This window comes from Aulonocara sp. 'chitande type north' Nkhata Bay, linkage group LG5 (genome assembly GCF_057382095.1).
Source record: "Aulonocara sp. 'chitande type north' Nkhata Bay isolate Kocher_YH1m ecotype deep benthic linkage group LG5, A_spYH_male_GT1.1, whole genome shotgun sequence".
Lineage (NCBI taxonomy): Eukaryota > Metazoa > Chordata > Actinopteri > Cichliformes > Cichlidae > Aulonocara > Aulonocara sp. 'chitande type north' Nkhata Bay.
The window spans coordinates 44,872,701-44,895,604 of record NC_141348.1 but is presented as its reverse complement, the minus strand read 5'-3'; the positions used below and the strand labels follow the sequence as shown (position 1 = coordinate 44,895,604).

At 44.3% G+C, this 22,904-nt stretch overlaps 1 protein-coding gene and 1 pseudogene across 1 annotated transcript; both read right to left on the bottom strand.

Moving 5' to 3' along the window:
- Positions 1-3,807: 3,807 nt before the first annotated feature.
- LOC147331453 (achaete-scute homolog 5-like) lies at positions 3,808-4,536 on the bottom strand. The gene has a single exon (XM_086293769.1). The coding sequence runs from the start codon at positions 4,434-4,436 to the stop codon at positions 3,888-3,890; it is 549 nt and encodes a 182-aa protein (XP_086149895.1). The 5' UTR covers positions 4,437-4,536; the 3' UTR covers positions 3,808-3,887.
- An 11,322-nt stretch (positions 4,537-15,858) lies between these two features.
- LOC147331452 (zinc-binding protein A33-like) lies at positions 15,859-18,858 on the bottom strand (annotated as a pseudogene).
- Between the last annotated feature and the right edge of the window lie 4,046 nt (positions 18,859-22,904).

Genomic DNA, 22,904 nt, shown 5'->3' with positions numbered 1-22,904 from the left:
TGCTTCTTTCACTCCTCTTTCAAACCATCTGTCCTCTCTGTCCAAAATGTGAACATTGGCATCCTCGAAAGAGTATCCTTTATCCTTAAGATGCAGATGGACAGCTGAGTCTTGTCCTGTGGAGGTGGCTCTTCTGTGTTGTGCCATGCGCTTGTGAAGTGGCTGTTTGGTCTCTCCAATGTAGAGGTCTGAGCATTCCTCGCTGCACTGTACAGCATACACCACATTGTTGAGTCTGTGTTTTGGCGTTTTGTCTTTCGGGTGAACCAGTTTTTGTCTGAGTTTTTGTGTTGCTGGGTCTGAAATGCACTGGGATGTCATGCTTGGAGAAAACTCTCCTGAGGACTCTCCACCATTTGACCTTAGAACTGAAGAAGCTTCTCGGATGAGAGGTGAAACGTCTTCAAGCAACTTAAAGAAGTCCAGACGCTTTTCTTTGCAAGCTCCTTTGACTACGATGACCTGGATGACTAAGAAGCTTCACAGACATATTTTATAAGTAATTATCTGTTACGTCCTGTCCCCGGCTGTAACACTGCTCTCCCCTATGTAACCTAAATTATTCAAATAAAATCAGTTCCTAGGTTCATCTAAGCCTAGGCGACATTGTCAGAGTTAACCAGTAATCAGTCATTACCATGTTTTGACACATTCTTGGACTTTCTTTATTCACAATATGAGAAGCTGGGACAGGCAGGCCACAACATCCTGAACTGGTTCAGAGGAAGAAGGCTGGATGGTAAACCGTTCAGATGATGCTTTTTTAAATGCCACAGATTCTTCCTTTAACCAGAGGTGGCAGTAGTCCACACGTTTGTCACTACAGAGAAGAAGAAATGCTATGGTTCATGTTCTCTACTAAACTAAAGTGGAAGAAGTACAGGCTCTGAAAACAACATTCTTACACAAGAGTACAAAGTTTACTTCAGCTCTAATTCTAATGACGCTCAGCTTGAACCTTCGTTACGTGGAACACAAACAGCGAAGAAGAAAGACTTTAAAACTCGGCCTGTTTGTGTTTCCCTGCCACCACAGCTGAACACAGGTACAGTCAAGGGTTCAACTGGGATTGATCAGGTGGGGAAGGTCAGGTGTAGCGGCTCAGCGTGGGTAAAAGGGGACCAGGATTTCTGTTCAGGCTGTGATCAGCTGACCTGCTGCTGCTGCTCTTCATGGACTTGCTGGACTTTTCTTCCTGTTCAAAGGGACGTTTTCCCTTCCCACTTTCGCCAAGTGCTTGGTCATAGGTGGTCATGCGATTGTTGGGCTTTCTCTGTATTAGGGTCTTTACCTTACGATATAAAGGAGCTTGTGGAGACCGCTGTTGTGATTTACATGACTCAGGTCAACAACATGTGAGCTGATGAGCCGTCACAGCTGACTCCAACCCTGCACACGTGCACTTCAGCTAGTCAGTATGTGCTGCCCTCGATGTCACCTCACACCCCAGCACAGTGACGTTTTGCTGATGTATATGACGGCAGACACAGGTGTTACACACTATGCAGCTTGTGTTTGATTACTATGTTGCTTAGAGCCGCTTTGCCTACACCTCTCTCCCGGTAGCACACACAGAGGGAACCAGTAGCATTAATGGAGCTCTCATCGACAAAATGTCAGTGCGACGTTGATTATCAGCGCTTCATTGGAGGTTTCCTCTTTGACTAGCGATGCATCAGATAGCAGGAGTATAGTTTTCCTATTGAAATGTCTTGACCAAAGCTTAACAATAGCCTCAGGCAGACCTTGTTAATCGAGGCAACATCTAAGCCAGTCTGCAGTTGTTTCTCGCTCATATTGCAAGAAACAACTCCCAAGCCAGGTTTGAATCATGTATATTTTAAGGTATGCTTGGGTGCCTAGCTGGAACCTCCCCCATGCTAACCAATCCTATCTCGCATTGTGCATGCCATGAGTCCATCTTAAACCCAGAGGTATCGACAAAAAAACAGAAGAGTTGCCAGTCGCTATCCAGTTACACTACTCGCCTCAAATGATCAAGTGCGCCTCAAATGATCTCCAAGCTACTCAGAGCTTCCCGTGTGCGTCACAGAGCGAGAAAAAGCGTTGGAGAAGCAGAGGTAAACGACGTTGTCCTAATCTCTTGCCAACAAGCATGCTACATCAGCACTACCAAACCCCTCTCTGTGTGGGTCGTGCAGAGAGCGGTAGAACGTAGGCAAAGCATACCTAAGCGATGGAGGAATTACCTCTTCATAGTGAGCAAACATATGCCTCTGCTATGTAGGAGCTACCACCACTGATACAGTGCATAGAGGCTAAGTCGGCAATACCTCACTACACTGTGTTGGATGGGACGGAGACGGAGGGTGCTATCTGTGACTGACCATGAACCTCACAGCTGCTCTGCACCCGTCCTTACTTCTATCTAACCCAGGGCTGGGGAACCTGCAGGTTTTAGATCTCACCCTGGGTCAACACACCTGAAACAATTGATGAGTTCATTCCCAGGCCTCTGGAGAACTTCAAGACATGTTGAGGAGGTCATTTAACCATTTAAATCAGCTGTGTTGGATCAAGGACACATCTAAAACCTGCAGGACACCGGCCCTCGAGACCCGGAGTTCCCCACCCCTGATCTAACCGCTCTTCTTCTCCTTTCCTCTTTCTTACATTTTTCTTCATTTGTGAGTGAACTTCTCTCTCATGATGGGAAATACAGCGTCTGGACCTTTAGCTAGCAGACTCACTGTGTGACAAGCTGCACACAAAGAGTTTGTGTGTTTGCTGAACTCTTAGAAATGCTGCATGTGAAATTACCAGACACTTGAAAAACATTACTGCCTTTATGCTCGCTGCTCTTCTGTAGTAGTTGAAGTCTGCACCATAAACACTCTTGTGGATCATTCTGGCCCACTTTAACTTCTGAGTTTAGCGATATAATTGATGCATATACGATACACCAAAAGGGTTGTCTTTAAGCGCTATTGTTTCGGAATCTGGAAGAATCTGGAAGAATAAACTTCCTCCAGATGTCTTTAACTGAACGTAACAAGCCTGTTTGACAGATTAACCAATAAAAAGTTCAGATATTTCTGCTAAAACGTGGGGAGTAAAAGTAAAAAGTTGTCAGAAAAATAAATATTCAAAGTAGAGATACCTGAAAATTGTATTCCTGCTGCACCTTGAAGTACTGTAATGTAGTACTTATACTTTGTTACAATGTTCCTCCTGTAAATCTACACTTTGCTTTTTATCCACGTCAGAAAAATGAAGTTGTTTTAAACTCTGATTAAACAGTGCATGATGTTTCCAAGGTCATCTGCATCCACATCTCTGTTACCATAAAGTTCTCACCCATCCACAATACAGTGAAATGATGCCGGCTCAAATCCTTTCCCTCCATGCTCAAACTGGGACCCATGTGACCCTTAGCAAGTCACGTGACGATGGGGCGGGTCAACAACGCTCATGACCATAAGGCGTTCAGTGGATGAACATCTTCACAAAGAAGACTTCCTGCTGCCTTCGTTCAGAACACGGATGGATGCCAGACTCCGTTTTGGTAACGATGTGGATAACGTGTGCGGGATACTCAAGGGAGAAACGAATCGTGCTCCTCGTGTTCTGGTGGTGATGGACGGATTGTGGTGACCACGTTCCTGCTTCTGCTGCACCTTCAAACAAAAGGGTTGTTGATAAACTCGATGCCAGGTTCAGACTGCACGGCATCCACCTGACTGATGGAGGCCTCTGTAACGCTGTGTGACTCCCACTCTCCTCCTGGCTCCTCCTTCTTGATGTCGTCACACAGGTGAAGAACAGCGGCATGTAATCTGTCTCTTCAATCAGCTGATGCGAGAAGCGTCCTGCAGTCTGAACCCGGCAGTGGAAAGAGTACTTCAGTGTGACCTTATGGTGGTTGTTTAGCAGGTGAAGGTCTCCGTCTCAGCGCTGCAGTCTAGGCCCAGAGACGAGGTGCTGGGCGATACCCCTCCACTGTGCCTGGTGTCCTCCAGCTCCACTAGGCCCTGCAGATATTTGATGTACCTAATGGCGGCCCGCAGCGTCTCCACCTTGCTTAGGCGCTTGTCGGCACTCTGACCTGGCAGGTGGTCTCTCAGCTTGGCGTAACCCTGGTTGACACACTTCACCCTCTGACGCTCCCGCTCATTTCGTTTCTGGATGAATGCCGGCTCAAATGGACACTCGTAGACGCTGAAGTGTCCGTGGTGGTGAAAGGGGGTCAGATAGGGCAGGATCCCAGGGCCAGGGCCCCTCAGAGGACCTCTGTAGAGGCCAAGGCCGGTAGGGTCCATGCTGGACGGGTAGAGGAGGAAGGGGACGGAGTTGGAGAGAGAGTCTGAGTGCTGCGAGATGCTGTGATCCTCAGAGAGTCCAGCAGGCGGAGACACGCCGAAGCTCAGGTTCGAAGATCGTTGTTCGATGAACGAAGGAGAGAAGGCAGAGCTCATCGTGCAACCTGGCTGAGCAGTACCTGATCCGAACTCCCAGCTGGATCAACAACAGTCTTCAAAGACCACCTCAAAGACAGTCGATCACCAGCACGCAGAGATCTGGGGAGACGCATAAAGACAAATTCAGCTTTAATCCTGAATCTTCCAACCTGAAAAGCCACACAGGTGAGTTATCTTCCTGCTGACTGACACTGCAGTTCCTCTACCATCCAGCAGAGGGTCCAGCAGTGAGTCAATCCCCATAGACTTGCATTTTAAAATGTCCAACGTTATAGCAGAAACAAACATGTTTGCAGCCTGAAACAAAAACCGTTTTGGTCTTGATGGATAATTTCATGCCGTATTAAACTTTTGTTACAGAATAAAAATAAGAGGAAGAGTTCACTATATGTTAATGACACCGTTTTATATCCTGGAGACGACTTTAACGATTCCTCTGGAGTTAATATCACGAGTCAAAGGAAAATAATACAAGTGTATGGGGAAGAATGGTTTTCTAACATACCTGGAATATGGCTTAAAATTTGCATTATTAGGGGTGTGGCCTCTTTGACTCACCTGTGTGGGTCGAACTGTGATTGGTCAAAATTAATAATGAGAAATTTGAACCTGATATTTTGAACAATATATAGGAAGTCTTGGGAAAAAAAGGATGAAAATCACATGTTCTGATTTCTGAGGACTTCTCAGATCTCAGAGGCTGAAAGGAAAAATATTTCTGACGTTCTGGATCATCAGGATTAAATTAGATATGATATGAGGAGGAGTTTGGACATAAAAACACCACGTGTGCAGTTTATCGATCTTTCAGATGTGCTCATTCATAACTTTTAGACTAAATCATGAACCTGGAGATACTTAGATACTCAAATCTGTGTTCTGCTCTGTGGGAAGAACATCTAAATCTAACACAAATCTGTTGTGTGTTGACCTTGTTTTATGATGGACTTCATGGTCACGTTGAACTTGAGCTGATGATCAAAGCCTGAGTATAAGGTATTTGTATGACTGCACATCTGGAGCAACAGCAGCTTTGTTCTTTGTGTAATTTTTGTCCTGAAATGAGGTGTTAAACACATGAGACGATCTGATGGATCAGAATCATTGAACTTCAGGTAAACTCAGGAAGGTTTTTCAGTCTTACTTAAAAAATAATTCTTCTTGCTTTTTGCTTGGTTTGGTTTTTCAAAGCCTGCTTTGGATCTAAAATAATCAAAGTCTGGAGACCACGCCCGACGGAGCCGGTCTAATCCAGAGCTGAACTCCAGCACGGAGACAGCTACTTGTTATGTTTAAAATAGTTTCCAGAGCAAGTTTACCTGTTTAAGATTTTCTTTGTAGTTTGAATTAATGTCACAGTTAAACTGGGCATCTTTAAAAGTTCAGAGCAGGTTTAAACTCTGCATCCAGGGGAACAAAAGCACCAAAACCTTCACGAAGAGTCTGCGTACGTGAACAAAGTGATGAAAAACAGGTTTTCTCCGTATTTTAAATACGTAAATTAACTTCAAGGTTTTTTTTAGTCTACATGTTGTACAAAATATTTTTTACATTCATCTTTAGTTTTAGTTTTTATTCTGACAGCAACACGAAGAACCGCTGCGCCCACGTTTAGTCCCAGTCAGTGAACACAGCACCAGATCAGCTCACACACACACTCACTGGTTTCCAGTAACACTCTGACACCCTTTCTGGGAGGAAATGTGAGAACTTTCCTCTTAAAACTGAGATTTCTTCCAAAAAATAAAAAGTGAAAGACAATTAAAAACAAAACAGTGGAGACTACAGCTGCACACATTACAAACAGCATCATTTAAACTGCACAGTGTGTGTGTGTGTGTGTGTGTGTGTGTGTGTGTGTGTGTGTGTGTGTGTGTGTGTGTGTGTGTGTGTGTGAATGCATGATGTGATTAGTCGTGTCTTCATCTCACCTTCAGGTGCAGCTGCGCTCCTTCCTCCTCGAGCTTCACAGGAACACTGAGTGCACGATGAAAAGCTGATGCTTTACCTGCTTCTGCCTACTGAAGCCCCGCCCCCTACAGGTGTGTACAGGGTCATCAGGTAAGAGAAACTGTAGAAAACCAGCGAGCTGCGTCTAGCTTCACCTTGAGCCGATTAACTCGCAGCTCTGAGGTCGGATTAAGGTGAAACCGAACGTCGCACACTTCCTGTGTGGAAAATGTTGAATTTATCATCTTTCTCTTTTTTGGGGGGGGGATTCACTCAGGTGACGCAGGTTAAATCTGCTCGCCGCCGTCTCTTCTTTCTCTCTGGCTGAGAAACATCAAAGACAGAAATGAGTGTTTGCAGTTTCCTCTTCCTAAATCCTGCACTTCCAGATGAAAGGCGTCAGCGACACACGCCCTTCCTGTCATCACACATCTCATCACACAGCACACGCTGATGACTGTTTACACGCACACACACACACCTGTAACCTGAGCTGCTGTCTGAGAGTTTCCTGAGCCTGTGTTCACCTTCACATGAACGTCTCTGATTGTTCATCACACAGAGACCTGTTACCTGTGAGCCGTCAGACTCACCTGAGACGTCTGTGTTCGTCCGAGTTTGGCCACGACTGGAGAGCAGAAGTTTCTGACTCGATGATCTGACGGTTCCAGATCTGAAGGATCTGCGAGCACAATCAGCTCGATAAGTTCTCTGGTGAAGAAAGCAACTGTCTGAGGAGACACTGAGCGTCCTGTGTGAAAGCAGAGAAGACAACAGTGTCCCACGAATGAAGAAGCCATGAACGTGACCGACAGGTCTGAACCTTAAACTACAGCTGAGGCAGAAATCTCTCAGAATAACGATCATGAGCTTTACTAAAATACAGTTTTATTTACAAGGCACCAAAAAGACTGACCGGGAGAGTCTGTGCCAGGGTGCTGGAAAGACGAGTTTGTCTTTTAGCCAAACCTCGGATACCGAAGGAACAATGCGGTTTTCGTCGCGGTCGTAGAACACTGGATCAGCTCTTTAACCTCTCGAGGAGTTTGCCCAAGCAATCTACATGTGTTCTGTGGACTTGGAGAAGGCATTCGACCGCATCCCTCTGAGTGTCCTGTGGGAGGCGCTCTGGCAGTATGGGGTGTTTGGCCCATTGCTACGGGCCATTTGATCCTCATACAACCGTTGCAAGAGCTCGGTCTGCAGAGCCGGCAGTTCAATTCAATTCCACCACTTAGCATCAGCTTTCACCAGGGTGGGGAATCTCATCTCTGCTTTTTGCAGATGATGTGGTTCTTTTGGCTTCGTGAGGTGATGCTGGAACGGTTTGCAGCCGAGTGTTCGCAGCTAAGTCACAAATAAAACAGGTGTGTGTCACATCAACGATGAAAAATTAAAGCTGCTGCACATGCAGAGACATGATGAAGATTTCACCAGACCTCTATCAGCTGCTCTATTATTACGGCGTGCACACACACACACACACACACACACACACACACACACACACACACACACACACACACACACACACACACACACACATCCCCTCTGATGAGCACTCCGGTTGAACTGAAGCCACTAAGCAAACACGAGTCCAGAAAACAGAGGATATTTCAAAAGTCCCTCCCATCTCCTTTTCCTACGGCGAGCTGGGATCCAAACAAGCGTACACTGTCTCCTCGTAGTGTGACCTCAGGTATCCGCTGTGCTGGAACTACAACGTGCATAAGGTGAACAGCAAAATGAAACACATTTTGTAGTTGAACAGCTGCTGTGACATACTATAAACGTATCAGCTGAGGTGGCAACGTACAGAGATTCTGTAAGTACACATTCTGATATTTGTTGTAAATGAGCCACGACAGACCAGACGACCTTTTTATGCTTTTCAGCATAATTTTCATTTTTATTTACGGTTCACATGTTCGGCTGCAGCTCTACAGACCGACACATGCACCGCAACAACAACAACAACAATCAGGACCTTTTATGTCGGCGAGGCGTGATCGCAGATGCCGTGCAGGTGCATCTGCCTCCCCTGCACCAGCACCGCAGACCACGCCCGCCACGCTTGTGTTAAAAAACACTGCAGTAAAAACTGATTCAACTGTTTTAGTCAACTAAAAGTGAAAAAGCAAATTTACTCTGAAATGTACTCAAAGTAAGAAAGTAAAAAGTATCTCCTTGAAGAGTCCACCCTCATTTACATGCACGGGTAAAAAGACCTTCTGCTATGTTAATATAACACAAAAGTAATATTAGTGTGGATCTGTTATTTCACACACAAACTAACCTGTTTTCATGCAACATTTGAACAACACAACGTTAGTATACTTGTGCATTTTGCAGGACGTTTCACAATACAAAAATACAGAATTTATCAAAATCCATCACCAACAGATGCAGTATGTCATTACAAATTATGACACTGCATGTAATCTTTAATCTGCAGTTCATCTTTTCTTACACCTTTCTCCATCTCTGAGTGAAATAAGCAGCTGGACCTTTATCAGTAACACACTGTGACACAAACTGCACATAAGCAGTTTGTGTGTTTGCTGAAGCTTCGCCTCGTCCACCCCAGCTGTGAAACTCAGAAACCAGTCTTGTTATCATCTATCGTCCACCTGGGCCTTACACAGAGTTTCTGTCTGATTTCTCAGACCTTTTATCTGATTTAGTTCTGAGCTCAGATAAAATAATTATTGTGGGTGATTTTAACATCCATGTAGATGCTAAAAATGACAGCCTCAACATGGCATTTAATCTGTTATTAGACTCAATTGGCTTCTCTCAAATTCATGGTGGTGTTATGGCCGGGAGGCCGGACCAGGAGAATGAACTAAATGCAGACACAGATGGAGGCACTGGTTATACATGAGAGGTTTTTTTACAGACTGTGATATATTTAGAATATCAACCATGGACTGTGAACTGGAGCATAAACGGAGAGCTATGAGGCAGTTTTAAAGTACCAGGTATATGTAATTATTTTGCTATTAGAGACCTGAAGTGTTCGTTCCCAACCATGTGGCTCAAGTTTTAGCTCCGTTGTGGTCTCTAATGAACTATTGTAGTATTTCCCTCACTCTCTGGGCTGCTATCCTTTCCCCAGGCTGCGGTTCATCCCAATAGCAGACGAAGCTGCGCGCTATTCAATGTTCCCCACTGCCATGTCCACAGAAAAGCCACATTTCTGCAGCTCGAGTAAAGGCCTGAGGACAGAAGCGATTCACGGTTAAGGAGGTTTGAAATATATTATAAGAAAGAGTTGTCTTCCTTTCTCTCTACAGACCGAATATTAGAATGTTGTTTCCTGTTGAGTGGGACTCCAGGTCCGTCAGCTTTGACCGTAGAACTTCATGCTGCTCCAGGCAAGTAGTTAATGCCTCAATAGCCTCTGCCGACAATTCCTCCATTCACCCTAATCGTTTCCACTTCAGCTACATGGTCAGACAAGCTCAGCATGTCTCTCACAAGCGTATCGAGTTTGGAGTTGATCTTGTGACCCAGGTGGTGAATTTCTTATCTTAATCGGTCATTCTCCTTTTTCGGATCTGTTTATAATTCATTACTGGCCTCGTTATATCTGTTGACTTACTGGTTCCTCCAGTGCTCTGTTGCTCTGTACTTTGTCATTGTCACGGTCCGGTGTGTGGGAATGGAAAGAGAGGACCAAAACAAAGGATGAATGGGGCGGAGTCTGAAACAAGTGTTCAGGAGGGCAGCCACGTGGTCAGCAGCATCACTACAGCTTATCTGGGAGGCCAGCAGCAGTGCCAGCGACGATCCACTGTAGACCAGTTGAGGTTGCCGGTGGTGCAGCTTGGCGCAGACCTCTGGCTTAGACAGAGCAGGACCAGCAGGTGCAGAAACCTACGCTGGGCTGTGCATGGATCACAGCAGGCTCAGGTGGCTCTAGCTGGGGGTGCGCGTAGCTTGCAGCAAGCACTGGATGCTGCAGATGGAGCTCAGGTTGAGGACTGGGTCTTCCGTCCCTTGAAACCATTACAGGTGGAGGAACTGGCCGAACCTGAAGGTACAGGTGCAGGGACGTGTTGGGTCCTGGCCGCTCTCAACCTAGGAGCAGGGACAGGCGAAGGAGCTAGCTGGACACCAGCTATCGCCACCCGAGGAACAGGTATGGGTGCAGGAGTGGACCAGGTCTCAGCTGCCCTGGGAGCAGGCACAGGAGCAGGTGACAGCTGGATACTAGCTGCCCCAATGACAGAGCTAGACTGAAAACACACACGAGAAGTCGATGATGACGAGCCAAGGAACTGTGGGAAACTGAGGGTTTAATAGACTGGATAATGATGATGAATGGAAACAGGTGGGAACACAGCTGAACTAGATCTGACTAATGACACAGGAAGTAGAACTAAACACAACACATACAGACAGATGACTAACACAATAAAACAGGAAACATACATGGGAACTAAACAGTGACAAAGTCCAACTGAAAAGCTTTGAAGCCAGATAACACACACCAGTGAGTTAAACTGCAGGAATGTCTTAAAGACATAAAGACCTGGATGGCCGCTAACTTTCTGCTTCTTAATTCAGATCAAACTGAGGTTATTGTACTCGGCCCTGAAAAGCTTAGAAATATGGTATCTAAGCAGATTCTTACTCTGGATGGCATTACCTTGGCCTCCAGTAACGCTGTGAGGAACCTTGGAGTCATTTTTGACCAGGACATGTCCTTCAATGCACATATTGAAGGACATGAAAAGGACATATTGAAGGACAAGGAAATTTCAATGCAGATAAGTATATTAATGACGTAAAAGAAATTCACTGGACTGACATCTGCCTCGAGAATGACCCTGATAGGGCATTATCTATGTTTATTGAAAACTTTTGCTACCTGGCTGATAAACATGCCCCCTTAAAAAGATTTACTGTTAAAAAGAACTATGCACCTTGGTTAGATAACGAACTTAAGGTTGCAATGTCAGAGAGGGATATAGCAAAAGCAAAAGCACATAAGTCTATCAGTCCACAAGAGTGGGCAAGATATCGCGAGTTAAGAAATCAAGTAACTAAATTTAATAGGCGTAAAAAGAAAGAATATTATCAACTGAAGCTCAAAGAGGCCAATAAGGACAGCAAAAAGGTGTGGAAAGTTTTAAATAATATAATGGGTAGAGATCTTGCTCCGGTGATGCCTCACATCCACACGGGTGGTACGTTTATAAGTAAAGCCAAGGATATTGCCAATTATTTTGTGAATTATTACAGCAATAAAATAACAAATTTAAAATCTAATATGAGCAAAGGCGATCCCACCTTATCATGTCGTCTTATACAGGATGTTATCATGAATAATAAACTATGCCAATTTAAGTTTGAGGCAGTGAACGTGCAGATGGTAGAGCGCTTATTGACATCACTTCCTGACGATACATCCTCCGGTTCTGATAACATAGACAGTAAACTGCTCAAAGTTGCAGCCAAGTTTGTGTCCCTTCCTATATGTCACATATTTAATAAATCTCTGGCATGCAGCTTATTTCCATCGCAGTGGAAAGAATCGAAAATAATTCCGATTCCTAAAAACAAGAATGACATTTTTAATGGTGTCAACAGCAGACCTATCAGTCTGCTACCCATTTTAAGTAAAATTATGGAGAGGATTGTCTACGAACAAATTCAACATTATCTAATAGAAAATCAGTTACTCACTCAGTTTCAACATGCCTACAAACCTGGTTATTCCACCAGTTCAGCTCTCATTCACATGACAGATAACTGGTACAAATACCTAGATAAAGGGAATTTGGCCGGGGTGGTATTTCTGGATTTTAGTGCTGCATTTGATTTAATAAATCATGATCTACTGATAGATAAACTAAAATGTTATGGATTTTCACCAGCTGCTTTGTGCTGGATGGAAAGTTATCTGTCTGGAAGAAGGCAAAAGGTTTATTATAATGGTTATTTCTCGGAGGGCCGCGAAATGAACTGTGGTCTACCCCAAGGCAGCTGCCTCGGTCCACTTCTCTACTCAGTTTTTACAAATGATTTGCCGTATGTCCTGGATAAATCTCATCTTGTAATGTACGCTGATGATTCCACCATGTTTTATTCAGCCAGTAGCCACTCTGAATTGACAAGCGTATTACAACTAGATTTGCTGAACGTGTTTGATTGGATAAGTAAAAACAACATGATTATAAATGTGACTAAATCCAAATCCATGTTAATAGGAAGTAGAGCACGTTTAATCAACAGTCCACGACTAAATCTTTCCATAGCTGGATCGGCATTAGAACAGGTCACCCAGATTAAATTACTTGGTGTTACCATAAACCACCACCTTTCATGGTCTCAGCACATCAATTCTGTTATTAAGAAAATGGGACAGGGCATAGCTATAGCTAGGAAATGCTCCTTTTATATTACTTCTTCAGTTATGAAAGATGTCATTAACGCATTAGTATTATCTCATCTAGAGTACTGCTCAATCATCTGGTCTGCAGCTAATAAGACAGATCTGAATAGACTTCAGTTAGTCCAAAATAGGGCGGCCAGATTAGTGTTAAGGTGTTCATACTATACAAGTATTGACAAAATGCATGATAAACTTTCTTGGCTTTCTGTACAAGCTAAATTATACTATGGCTTACTTGTATTTTTAAAGAAAACAATACTGTTAAACACACCACACTTTTTTTGTGCTCAGTTGCAGTATCCAGATGAAATTCATAATCATGCCACACGATTCTCAACCAACCACAATTTAGTAATTCCTCGTGTTAAAAGTAACTTTTTGAAAAACTCTGTTATATTCAGAGCATCGTTTCAGTGGAATAAGTTGCCTGAGGCAATAAGAGAATTGGCTTCAATTCATAATTTTAAAAATTACTTAAAAGCCTATTTAGGCAGTTTTTAATGTATTTGTAAAAATTGTAGAGGGTAATATCACTTGTAATGGAAATTGTGTATTTTGTTTGAGTGTTTTGTTTTGGTTTTCTGCTTTTATATAATTTTTAATATTCACATGTTTACATTTCAGTATTGTAAAACTTTACTGTAGATCTAATTGTTGTAACATTTTATTTGGAGATATTTGATGGCTTGGGCCCCAGGAAGACTAGCAACCACTGTTGTGGAAGCTAATGGGGTTCCTTATAAATAAACAAATAAACAAATATTAAACAAATATGTAAGACTGCTTTCTTCCATTTGTGCAACATCTCTAAAGTTAGAAATATCCTGTCTCAGAGTGACGCTGAAAAACTAGTTCATGCATTTATTACTTCCAGGCTGGACGACTGTAATTCATTATTATCAGGAAGTCCTAAAAACTCCCTGAAAAGCCTTCAGCTGATCCAAAATGCTGCAGCAAGAGTCCTGACAGGGACTAGAAAGAGAGAGCAGATTTCTTTTTTTTTTCCCTTCCCTTCATTGGCTTCCAACCAATCACAGCAGATGGCCCCGCCCCTCCCTGAGCCTGGTTCTGCCAGAGGTTTCTTCCTGTTAAAAGGGAGTTCTTCCTTACCACCTTTGCCAAAGTACTCATAGGGAGTCATATGATTGAATAATACATACTTTCTGTATGTATTATTTTAGGGTCTACCTTACAATATAAAGCTTCTTGAGGCGACTGGTGTTGTGATTTGGCGCTGTATAAATAAAATTCAATTGAGTTGAATCGAACTGGAAAGTGATCTTGAGCAAGTCTGTTCACTTCAACAACAAAGCCAGAAACCCCAAACAGAGTTTTGATTCATTTTAAAGCCTGACGCTGAGCCTTGTTCACTCCAGCTATTGTCCACCTGGGCCTCACAGGTTCTTTACCTAATAACCTTTTAACTTGATCGTTTTTAAATTACCTCCACCAAGGTGGTTTTGTTTTTGGTGGTGTTTGCATGTCATTCTCTCTACACACAATAGCCAGAAAAGTTTAAAATAAACAGTGATAAAACTGTAGGGCTGTTTTCAAGGTTTCAGTTAAACTCCAAATACAGGACTCGGGAAGTAACTTAAAAGCAGCTTTATTGCTGAAACTCAAGTAATTACAACAGGAAAACATGTAAAATTAGGAATAACAGAAAAACGTAATGGCATGAGCAATACACCAAGGAGACACACAGCTCTCTATTTACAACTGTTCTTTGTAGGTGTGTAAACCTTCCTGTAGGCTCCCAAAAATATCATTCTGTTCATCTGGACCTGACATTTTCAGTGGGAGAAGCGTTTCATCATCATCATCATCATCATCATCATCATCATCATCAAGTGACTTCTTCAGTCTCAGCTGACTGCAGGTTTCCAACCTTATAAACAGGACATTTGCATGATAACTGAAACCATCAGAATCAGAATCAGAAACTTTATTGTCATTGTCATGAGAACAACGAAATTAAGAATGGTCCCCGATCATTGCATCATCCCTAGCAATATCAAAATATAAATAAAACAATAAAATTCAATAAATAAAATAGAATACTTAAAATACTAATAAGATATAACAGTAAAACATTCACATACATTCCCACACACATGCTTCAGACCGTGCATAGATTAACACAAGAGTGGCGTGATGGACATTTTTTTGTAGTATTCAGATGTGTTATTGCAGTTGGATAACAGCTGTGTTTGAGTCTATTAGTCCTTGCTCTGATTGCCCTGTACCGTCTGCCTGAGGGCAACAGTTCGAACAGGGAGTGGCCAGGATGTGAGGTGTCTTTTATGATGTTTTGGGCCTTTTTAAAACAGTGGGCATTGTGTAGAACTTCCAGTGTGGGGAGAGGGCAGCCAGTGATCTTTTGGGCGGTGTTAATGATCCCTTGGAGTGCTTTCCTCTGAGCCCCTGTGCAGCTAGTGTACCAGATGCATATGCAGTAAGTTAGAACACTCTCAATGGTGGCTCTGTAGAAGGACACCAGCAGTCTCTGTGTGATGTTATTCCTCCTGAGAATTCTCAGGAAGTACAGTCTCTGTTGGGCCTTTTTCAGCAGCTCGGAGGTGTTCACACTCCAGGAAAGGTTCTCCTCTATAGTGACTCCCAGGAAGCGGAAGCTTGCCACCCTTTCTACACAGTCCCCATTTATGAATAGTGGTTGGATCTCTGCCTTTTTCCTTCTGAAGTCTATTATGAGTTCTTTGGTTTTTGAAGTGTTGAGGAGGAGGTTATTGGCCTTACACCATGACGTCAGCTGCTCCACCTCGTCTCTGTACGTAGACTCGTCTCCCTTGGAAATGAGCCCCACCACTGTGGTGTCATCTGCAAATTTCACAAAGATGTTGCTGTGGTGGCGAGGAGTGCAGTCGTGTGTGTAGAGAGAGTAGAGCAGTGGACTGAGCACACAGCCCTGGGGTGAGCCAGTGCTGAGACTCAGGGCTGAGGATGTGTGATGGCCAACTCTGACTCTCTGTCTACGGCCCGAGAGGAAGCTATTGATCCACATGCAGGTGCTGTATGGAAGCCCCAGGTCTTGTAGCTTGGCCACCAGTTTGTGTGGAAGGATGGTGTTAAAAGCTGAGCAGTAATCCACGAAGAGCATCCGCACATAGCTACCATGCTCTTCCAGGTGAGTTAATGCAGCATGGAGTGCTGTGGCTACAGCGTCTTCCGTGGATCGGTTTGCTCTGTAGGCAAACTGGTGTGGATCCAGGCTGCGGGGCAGGGCTGCTGTGATGTGTCTGCGGACCAGCTTCTCAAAGCATTTCATTACCACTGGGGTGAGTGCCACCGGTCTGTAGTCATTCAGGCCGGTGATGTGGGGCTTCTTAGGCAAGGGGACTATGGTGGAGGACTTCAGGCAGAGTGGGACAGTCGCCTGTGCGAGGGATTTGTTGAAAATCCTGGTGAAGATCCCAGCCAGCTGTCCTGCACAATCCCTCATGGGCCGTGAGGTCAGTTTTCATGATCATTAACATGCAAATGTGCATGTTAATGATCATGAAATATGCAAACTTTGCAAATATGCAAAATCTGTAGGGATGGGTATCGTTTAGGTTTTATCTGATACTGGTGCCAAACCGGTACTTTTGAAACTGTGCCGGTGCTTAAAGAATGGAGAACACAAAATGGGTCCAAAAACCTCTCATGTTCAGCTGGTTTTTTTGTAAAAAGATAACAATGTTAGCCTTTTCTGCAGCTATGGGGCATATATGGTATCACTCTTGGCTGGAAGCAGTGCTTAAACAATGGAAAAAACACAAACTTTGTCCAAAAACCTCTCATGTTTAACTGTTTTCCACTTTTTCTTTGGTCATTTTAGCCTTTTTGGCCAGGGTGAAGGGAGTATCTGCCATCAAACAAGAAGACAGCCGCATGTAGCTATGATGATGTTTGCTAGTTCACCTTACATGCATTAATGTAATAACGTGGTTAGCCTACTCAACGTAAATTACACACGAACAACATGAAGCTACTCACGCAGAGAAGAACGGCTGCTGCTGCATCATAATCCTCATCATTTCTGCTACACTGGCAGGGCTAGGGGCCAGGACTCTCCTCCTCGTGTTTTTGGGGGATGTTGCTAACTCCGGGTCGATAACAGGCACCACACCCGCAGTAGATGCGCTCGGTGTGAGGTCTCACAGCAAGCTATCAAATACGGCGCATTTCTCGGCTTTTAAAAAAACGCTATGCGTCGCCAGGTGTTTCATCGGATTTGAGGTGTTACCTCCTTTGCACAGTATCACAGTATCAGCTTAAAGCACTTGTTGCTGCTGAGTTTGCATCTTTTGCTGTGAAGTACAGCCAGACTTTGACCGCTTCGCCTTGGGCATTTTTAATCTGTAGCTCTGCTCTAAAAGAACGTACGTACCTGGCCCCGCCTACTATCCTCGGAAACGTAAAACGATTGGCTAGAATCTAAAGTGTATCACAGCTCAGGAAAATAAAGCACCGAAATAAAGCACCGAAATGTGCGCTGCTTTTCAGTCTGGTTACTAATGTTTATGTCAGAACCGGCACCGGTACCCATCCCTAAAAATCAGTTTATCAAATAAAATCAGCTGTTGATCAGCTCAGTGTGACTGACAGATGATCAGAGGTGCAGAGCAGCCAGTAAAAGAGTAGATAAGCGCTGCAGCATCTACATCACAAAAGGAGACCAGACCCTCCTCACAAACACCCCCACCTTCTCAGGACCGGGCTGAAGAGAGAGAGGGACTGGAGGGCTAGCATTGGCTTCATACTTAATTCCATTTCTCAGCCACACAGTCCAGAAACCGTGTCGAGGACTCACTGTGAGTTGACCCTTCCTGTTGATCGACTCTGTGGCCACAACTAGGTCCCAGTCAGTCTTTCCTTTAACCTGAACCTCAAAGTAAAATCTGCCTGAAGAGAAACTCTGCTCTCCTTAAACATTAAACACTGAGAAAATCTCTCTGGGTTGTCTGGAAGATTTTTCTTCACATTACTGTGATACACTTGTTTTCCATCATCAGACAGGATGAGTTTAGGATGAGCTGTATCAGGATCCAGAGTCACATCCACCTCATGCTGCTGGACCCTCTTCAGCTCTGCAGCCTCAACCAGCTTCTTCTTCATGAGTTTCCTGAGTGTCTCCTCCAGCTGAGCCACAGCTCTCCCCACAGTCCCCTCATATGATGGTGGACGGACTCTGACCTCTGTCCAGTCCTTGGTGGGTGGAGCAGCTTTCAGGGACGAAAAGCTTTGGAGGAGGTGGAGGTGGTCTTCAGAGTGTGAGAGCTGCTCCACCTCAGAGCTTCTCTTCATCAGCTCAGAGATTTCCTGTTCCAGATCTTTGATGAGTCCTTCAGCCTGTTTCTCTGTAGTTTCCTGTTTGTCTTCGATCTCCTTCATGAGCTCCTTCAGGCGTCTCTCAGACTCCTTCAGAGCCGTGAGGACCTGAACACCTTCTGCTTTCTGTCTGTCTGCAGCATCTTTACTCATCTTCACTGACTATTTGATCTCCATAATCTTCAGTCATCTCTTCTGGATCATCTGCTGAATCTCAGCCTCTGTCTTCTCCAGCTCTGCCTTCTTTCCTTCATATTCTTCTCTCAGAGGAACAAACTCGTGGTTCTTGTGGTCTAAAACAGAGCAGAGCACACAGACACGTGTCTGGTCGGTCTAACCCTAACCCAGGTCAGACACACCAGGCAGGACTTCGGCGCCTTCAGTCTGGGTCCAGTGCAGACGTCACAGGGTCTTCTCCTGGTTTGGCAGCTTGTTGCTCTGAGCTGCTGCTGCTGGCTTTCTGCTGAGCTTCACGTCTGAACTGAGCAACCATCTCAGAGATTAATGTGTTGACCCTTAACCGAGGTCTAGTGCAGAAAGTCTCTTTACTCATGGGACACTGACACCTCTGACTCATGTCCCAGTGCTGAGTGATGCAGGTTTTGCAGACGTTGTGTCCACATGGTGTAGAGACTGGATCAGTGAACACATCCAGACAGATGGAGCACAGAAACTGATCGCAGATAGCTGACAGCAGGCGTGTCTGCACTCTGAGGGAGAAAAAAATAAATTTTTTATTACATTAAAAAAAAAAAGTTTTACATTACATTTAGATTACATTTTTAAAAAGACAGAAAAAGGTGTCAGTTTTGAACTCTTTACATGTGTTTCTCAGTAGTAGATATTACTACACTTTCTGGGTAGTGTAATAGAAAATTTCCATTATTCTCATTTGAAGTATTTAAGTGCTTATGCATATGCTTGGTTGTGACACTGTAATAGACTGTTCAGTGAACGTTTCTAAAAGTAGATGAACTTATTTCAGGCTCAGCAGTTGGAGAAGACGACTCCCTTTGCAGGTGCTGATAATGCCAAGGGCACAAAACAGCATACCCGCTGTTCTGTTAGGTTTCCTAGCGAGGCGCGTGATGTGTGGTGATCAGTTTGTAAATTCCTCCCTCTTCCTTGGAATGCATAAAGGACTGGGAGCACCACTCCTGTTTCAGAGCTCGCATGACTGAACTGTGATGTTTAATGCCTGGGAGCTTGAGGGTCCTGCGCAGTATCTTAGCTGTTCCCAGGACTGCGCTCTTCTGGACAGAGATCTCCGATGTTATTCCCGGGATCTGCTGGAGCCACTCGCCTAGCTTGGGAGTCACCGCACCTAGTGCTCGGATTACCACGGGGACCACCGTTACCTTCACCCTCCACATCCTCTCGAGCTCTTCTCTGAGCCCTTGGTATTTCTCCAGCTTCTCGTGTTCCTTCTTCCTGATATTGCTGTCATTCGGAACCGCTACATCGATCACTACGGCCGTCTTCTTCTGTTTGTCTACCACCACTATGTCCGGTTGGTTAGCCACCACCATTTTGTCCGTCTGTATCTGGAAGTCCCACAGGATCTTAGCTCGGTCATTCTCCACCACCCTTGGGGGCATCTCCCATTTTGACCTCGGGACTTCCAGGTTATACTCGGCACAGATGTTCCTGTACACTATGCCGGCCACTTGGTTATGGTCTATTTGGTAAAGTAAATTGAAGTAAATCTGTTGGGCATCTTTCTTCGCCTTTAGACAATAATTCTGATGCAAAAGAGCCGAACGGGACAGGCAAAAAAACAAACAAAAAACAAAAACCAAAGATAGCGGAGGGCGTTACACAGCAGCTGTTTTGTTTGACAGCCCTATTAAAGATTAACATCAGTCTGCACAGGATGATCTGATATCCTCGTGTTGGTGTTGTTCCCACATCATCATGCAAATGTTGTTCCAGGATCAACATTGCAACTGACCAATCACATTGTTGTGACGTTATTCTTTTGCACGCCAAGCCATTCGTGCATTTATGAAATTCCAATGTTGCAAGGACAATATCAGTTCTGCTTACTGTTTATTAAAGAGTCAGGGTCCATTGATTGGCGGATAGAGGCGGTTTTTCCCGAAGTCGCAAAAGTATGACGTCACAACATTCTGATTGGTCACTTGCAATGTTGATCCTGGAACAACATTTAGTATGATGATGTGGGAACAACACCAGCACGAGGATATCAGATCGTGCGTCTGCACGCGCTCCAGAGAGCTTTTCTTCACATTCTTTAATTCTCACTCTCTTTTGCAACTTTGTACTTTTGTGTTACTCGCAGCAACGACTCCACTTCATTGTTAGTCCATTTGAAAAACTCGCTGCTTTTCCTGCGACGTTTCAAAGAGCAGGAAAGTAAATAAGCGGCAGACAGAAATGAGGCAGGCGCATGCGCAGCACTGGAACGTCAGCGTTTGCAGCTGTTTCAGTGTGGACGCACAACTCTGTGAAAATGACTGAAAACGCTTGTGTGGACGCGGAGCCGTGGACGTAGCTATGGCTAAGCTCTCCTGCCTGTGCTCTGGGTTTCTGCACTTGGGTTCGGTTCTGGTACTGAATACTAGAACTAGCACTGTTAACAGAAGAGTTATTAAGGGCAAACCTTTCCTGGGTGTCTTAGCTAGTGATCAGCTCCAGATAAACACCATGGAGGAACCATACGAGAACATGTCATATTACTTTATGCTGTATGTCTAAAATGTGAGGATATTATCCAGTAATATTACAATCATGTAAAATATAATTGTAGTATTGGCGTTACAACAGACGGACGACGTGTCCAGGATGTGCCCTGGCTCTCACCCAGCATCTTCTGGGACCCTGAATCTAAACAGCATTGAAGAAAACTGATGATGAAGATTGCACCACCCTTTATTTAACTCAAACTTAACTTCCTGTTTTTAAGTTCATGATAAAAATCAAAAGTCTGAGAAACACTGATCCTTAAAGAAGAACAGCTCTGCTAACAAAACTCTGGCCATTAAGCGACAAATACATCACAAATCTTCGTACTGCATCACAATAAAGGCCTCGAGTTCTATTGTTGTTATTGTGAAAGACTGGATAATCATCAGTGTTCAAATTCTGAGCACTAAATCACTGTGACTTTTACCTTCCACAATAATGATTCAACACAATAAAACACAGCTCAGCTTTTATTTTGAAGCTGGGTTTTGGAGAGCTGGATGTAAATGTGTCTCCAAAGCTCTCAGCTTAGCTTCTGTAGTTTAAATGTGGCTGTAAATAAAATGCAAACATCAGCCATGACGGAAACGCCACTGTGAGCTACACGATGGTTCTCTGTGTGAAAGGACTGACAGTCTCTGATTCACGGGTCTGTCTTTGAGTCTGTTGCTGCTCCGTAACGCTCTCTGTGACAAAGCTTCCTCTCTTTGTGCTCTTCCATGTCTTTATATATGTTGGTGCCACAGTGGAGAATGTTCTTCTAACATGCACGATGTTTGCAGCGTTTTCATTTACAGCTGTAAAGTAACACAACACTCACTGCAGCCTGAACGTCACATGACCACCGGGCAAGTAAGCAGAGTAGGGAGGAAGGGCGTGCATGAGAGGTGTCTGCACAGACATGTCTACTTTCTGATGAACGGGGCCATGCACTACACCAGCAGGAGACAAACCGGTCATGCTGGTATCGATCCAGTACCAGTGGATTCAATATTTGGATTGATCAGGTCACTCCTGATCAGTGCCGCAGTGAGACAGTTTCAAACAGCAGATGTTTCTACAGCGGATCTGTGGCTAAATGAGCCCATTTGTATTGAACCAATGTGACTGTGACGAGTCAGCATGAAGTGATCTGAGTCATCAGAAACAGGAAGTGTGATGCACTCAGCACTGCTGCTGAGAGAAACCTGATGGACTCTGGTGAATCCTCTCTTAGACCCTAACAGGACTCGACTGCAGCTCTGCTGCTGCGCTCTCACTTTCACTTTCTTTAGTAACATGACCTCTGACTTCACATTTTTCAGGCGTTGCTCCGCCTCTACCTGCAGCTGTTTGTCTGGTTTTGCTGCCTCTTCCTTTGCAGCAATCAGCTGGTTTATACACACAGTAATGACGGCCTCAGGTGAGAAACTCACCTGGATTTCCAGCAGACTGAAAGTTTCTGGTGGCCACTGATGGAGGTCACAGGTCTGAGCTGAAATGATGCTTTAAATCAGCGGTCCCCAACCCCCGGGCCTCGGACCAGTACCGGTCCGTGAGTCGTTTGGTACCGGGCCGCGAGAGTTGAGGCTCAGGTGTGAAATGTGTGGTTTTCAGGGTTTTTATCGGTTTTCAGCGTTATTTTGTTATCGTTTTTATCGTTAACTCGGTTTTCCTGGGTCTTTTCACGTGTGTTATGAATACATTTTGCTTTTTTTCTGTACCAGTACTAGTTTTATTTTGTTGTATTTATCCGCGACACCTTAAAGGCCGGTCTGTGAAAATATTGTCGGGCATAAACCGGTCCGTAGCGCAAAAAGGTTGGAGACCGCTGCTTTAAATAAAATATGTTAGAAATGAATTCTTTAAAGCTCTGAGTTTTTGTACTTCCAGCCTGTTCGACCTCTTTAGTTTGCTGTAAACCACAGACTTCACTACGTTTGTGGGAAACCATCACAGCACTGAATGGTTGCCAACTGTTTGACCATCAAATAAGGCCACCTCTGGCATGCCGAAGCACAACGCACAGCCAGCTGGACATAGTTTAAACATGTGCTGTATGTTCATTTCTTTTAACAAAAATGCAGTAAAATTTT

What these genes read in the sequence shown, in the direction of transcription:
- LOC147331453 (XM_086293769.1), bottom strand. Translation starts at nt 4,436, where the DNA reads ATGAGCTCTGCCTTCTCTCCTTCGTTCATCGAACAACGATCTTCGAAC.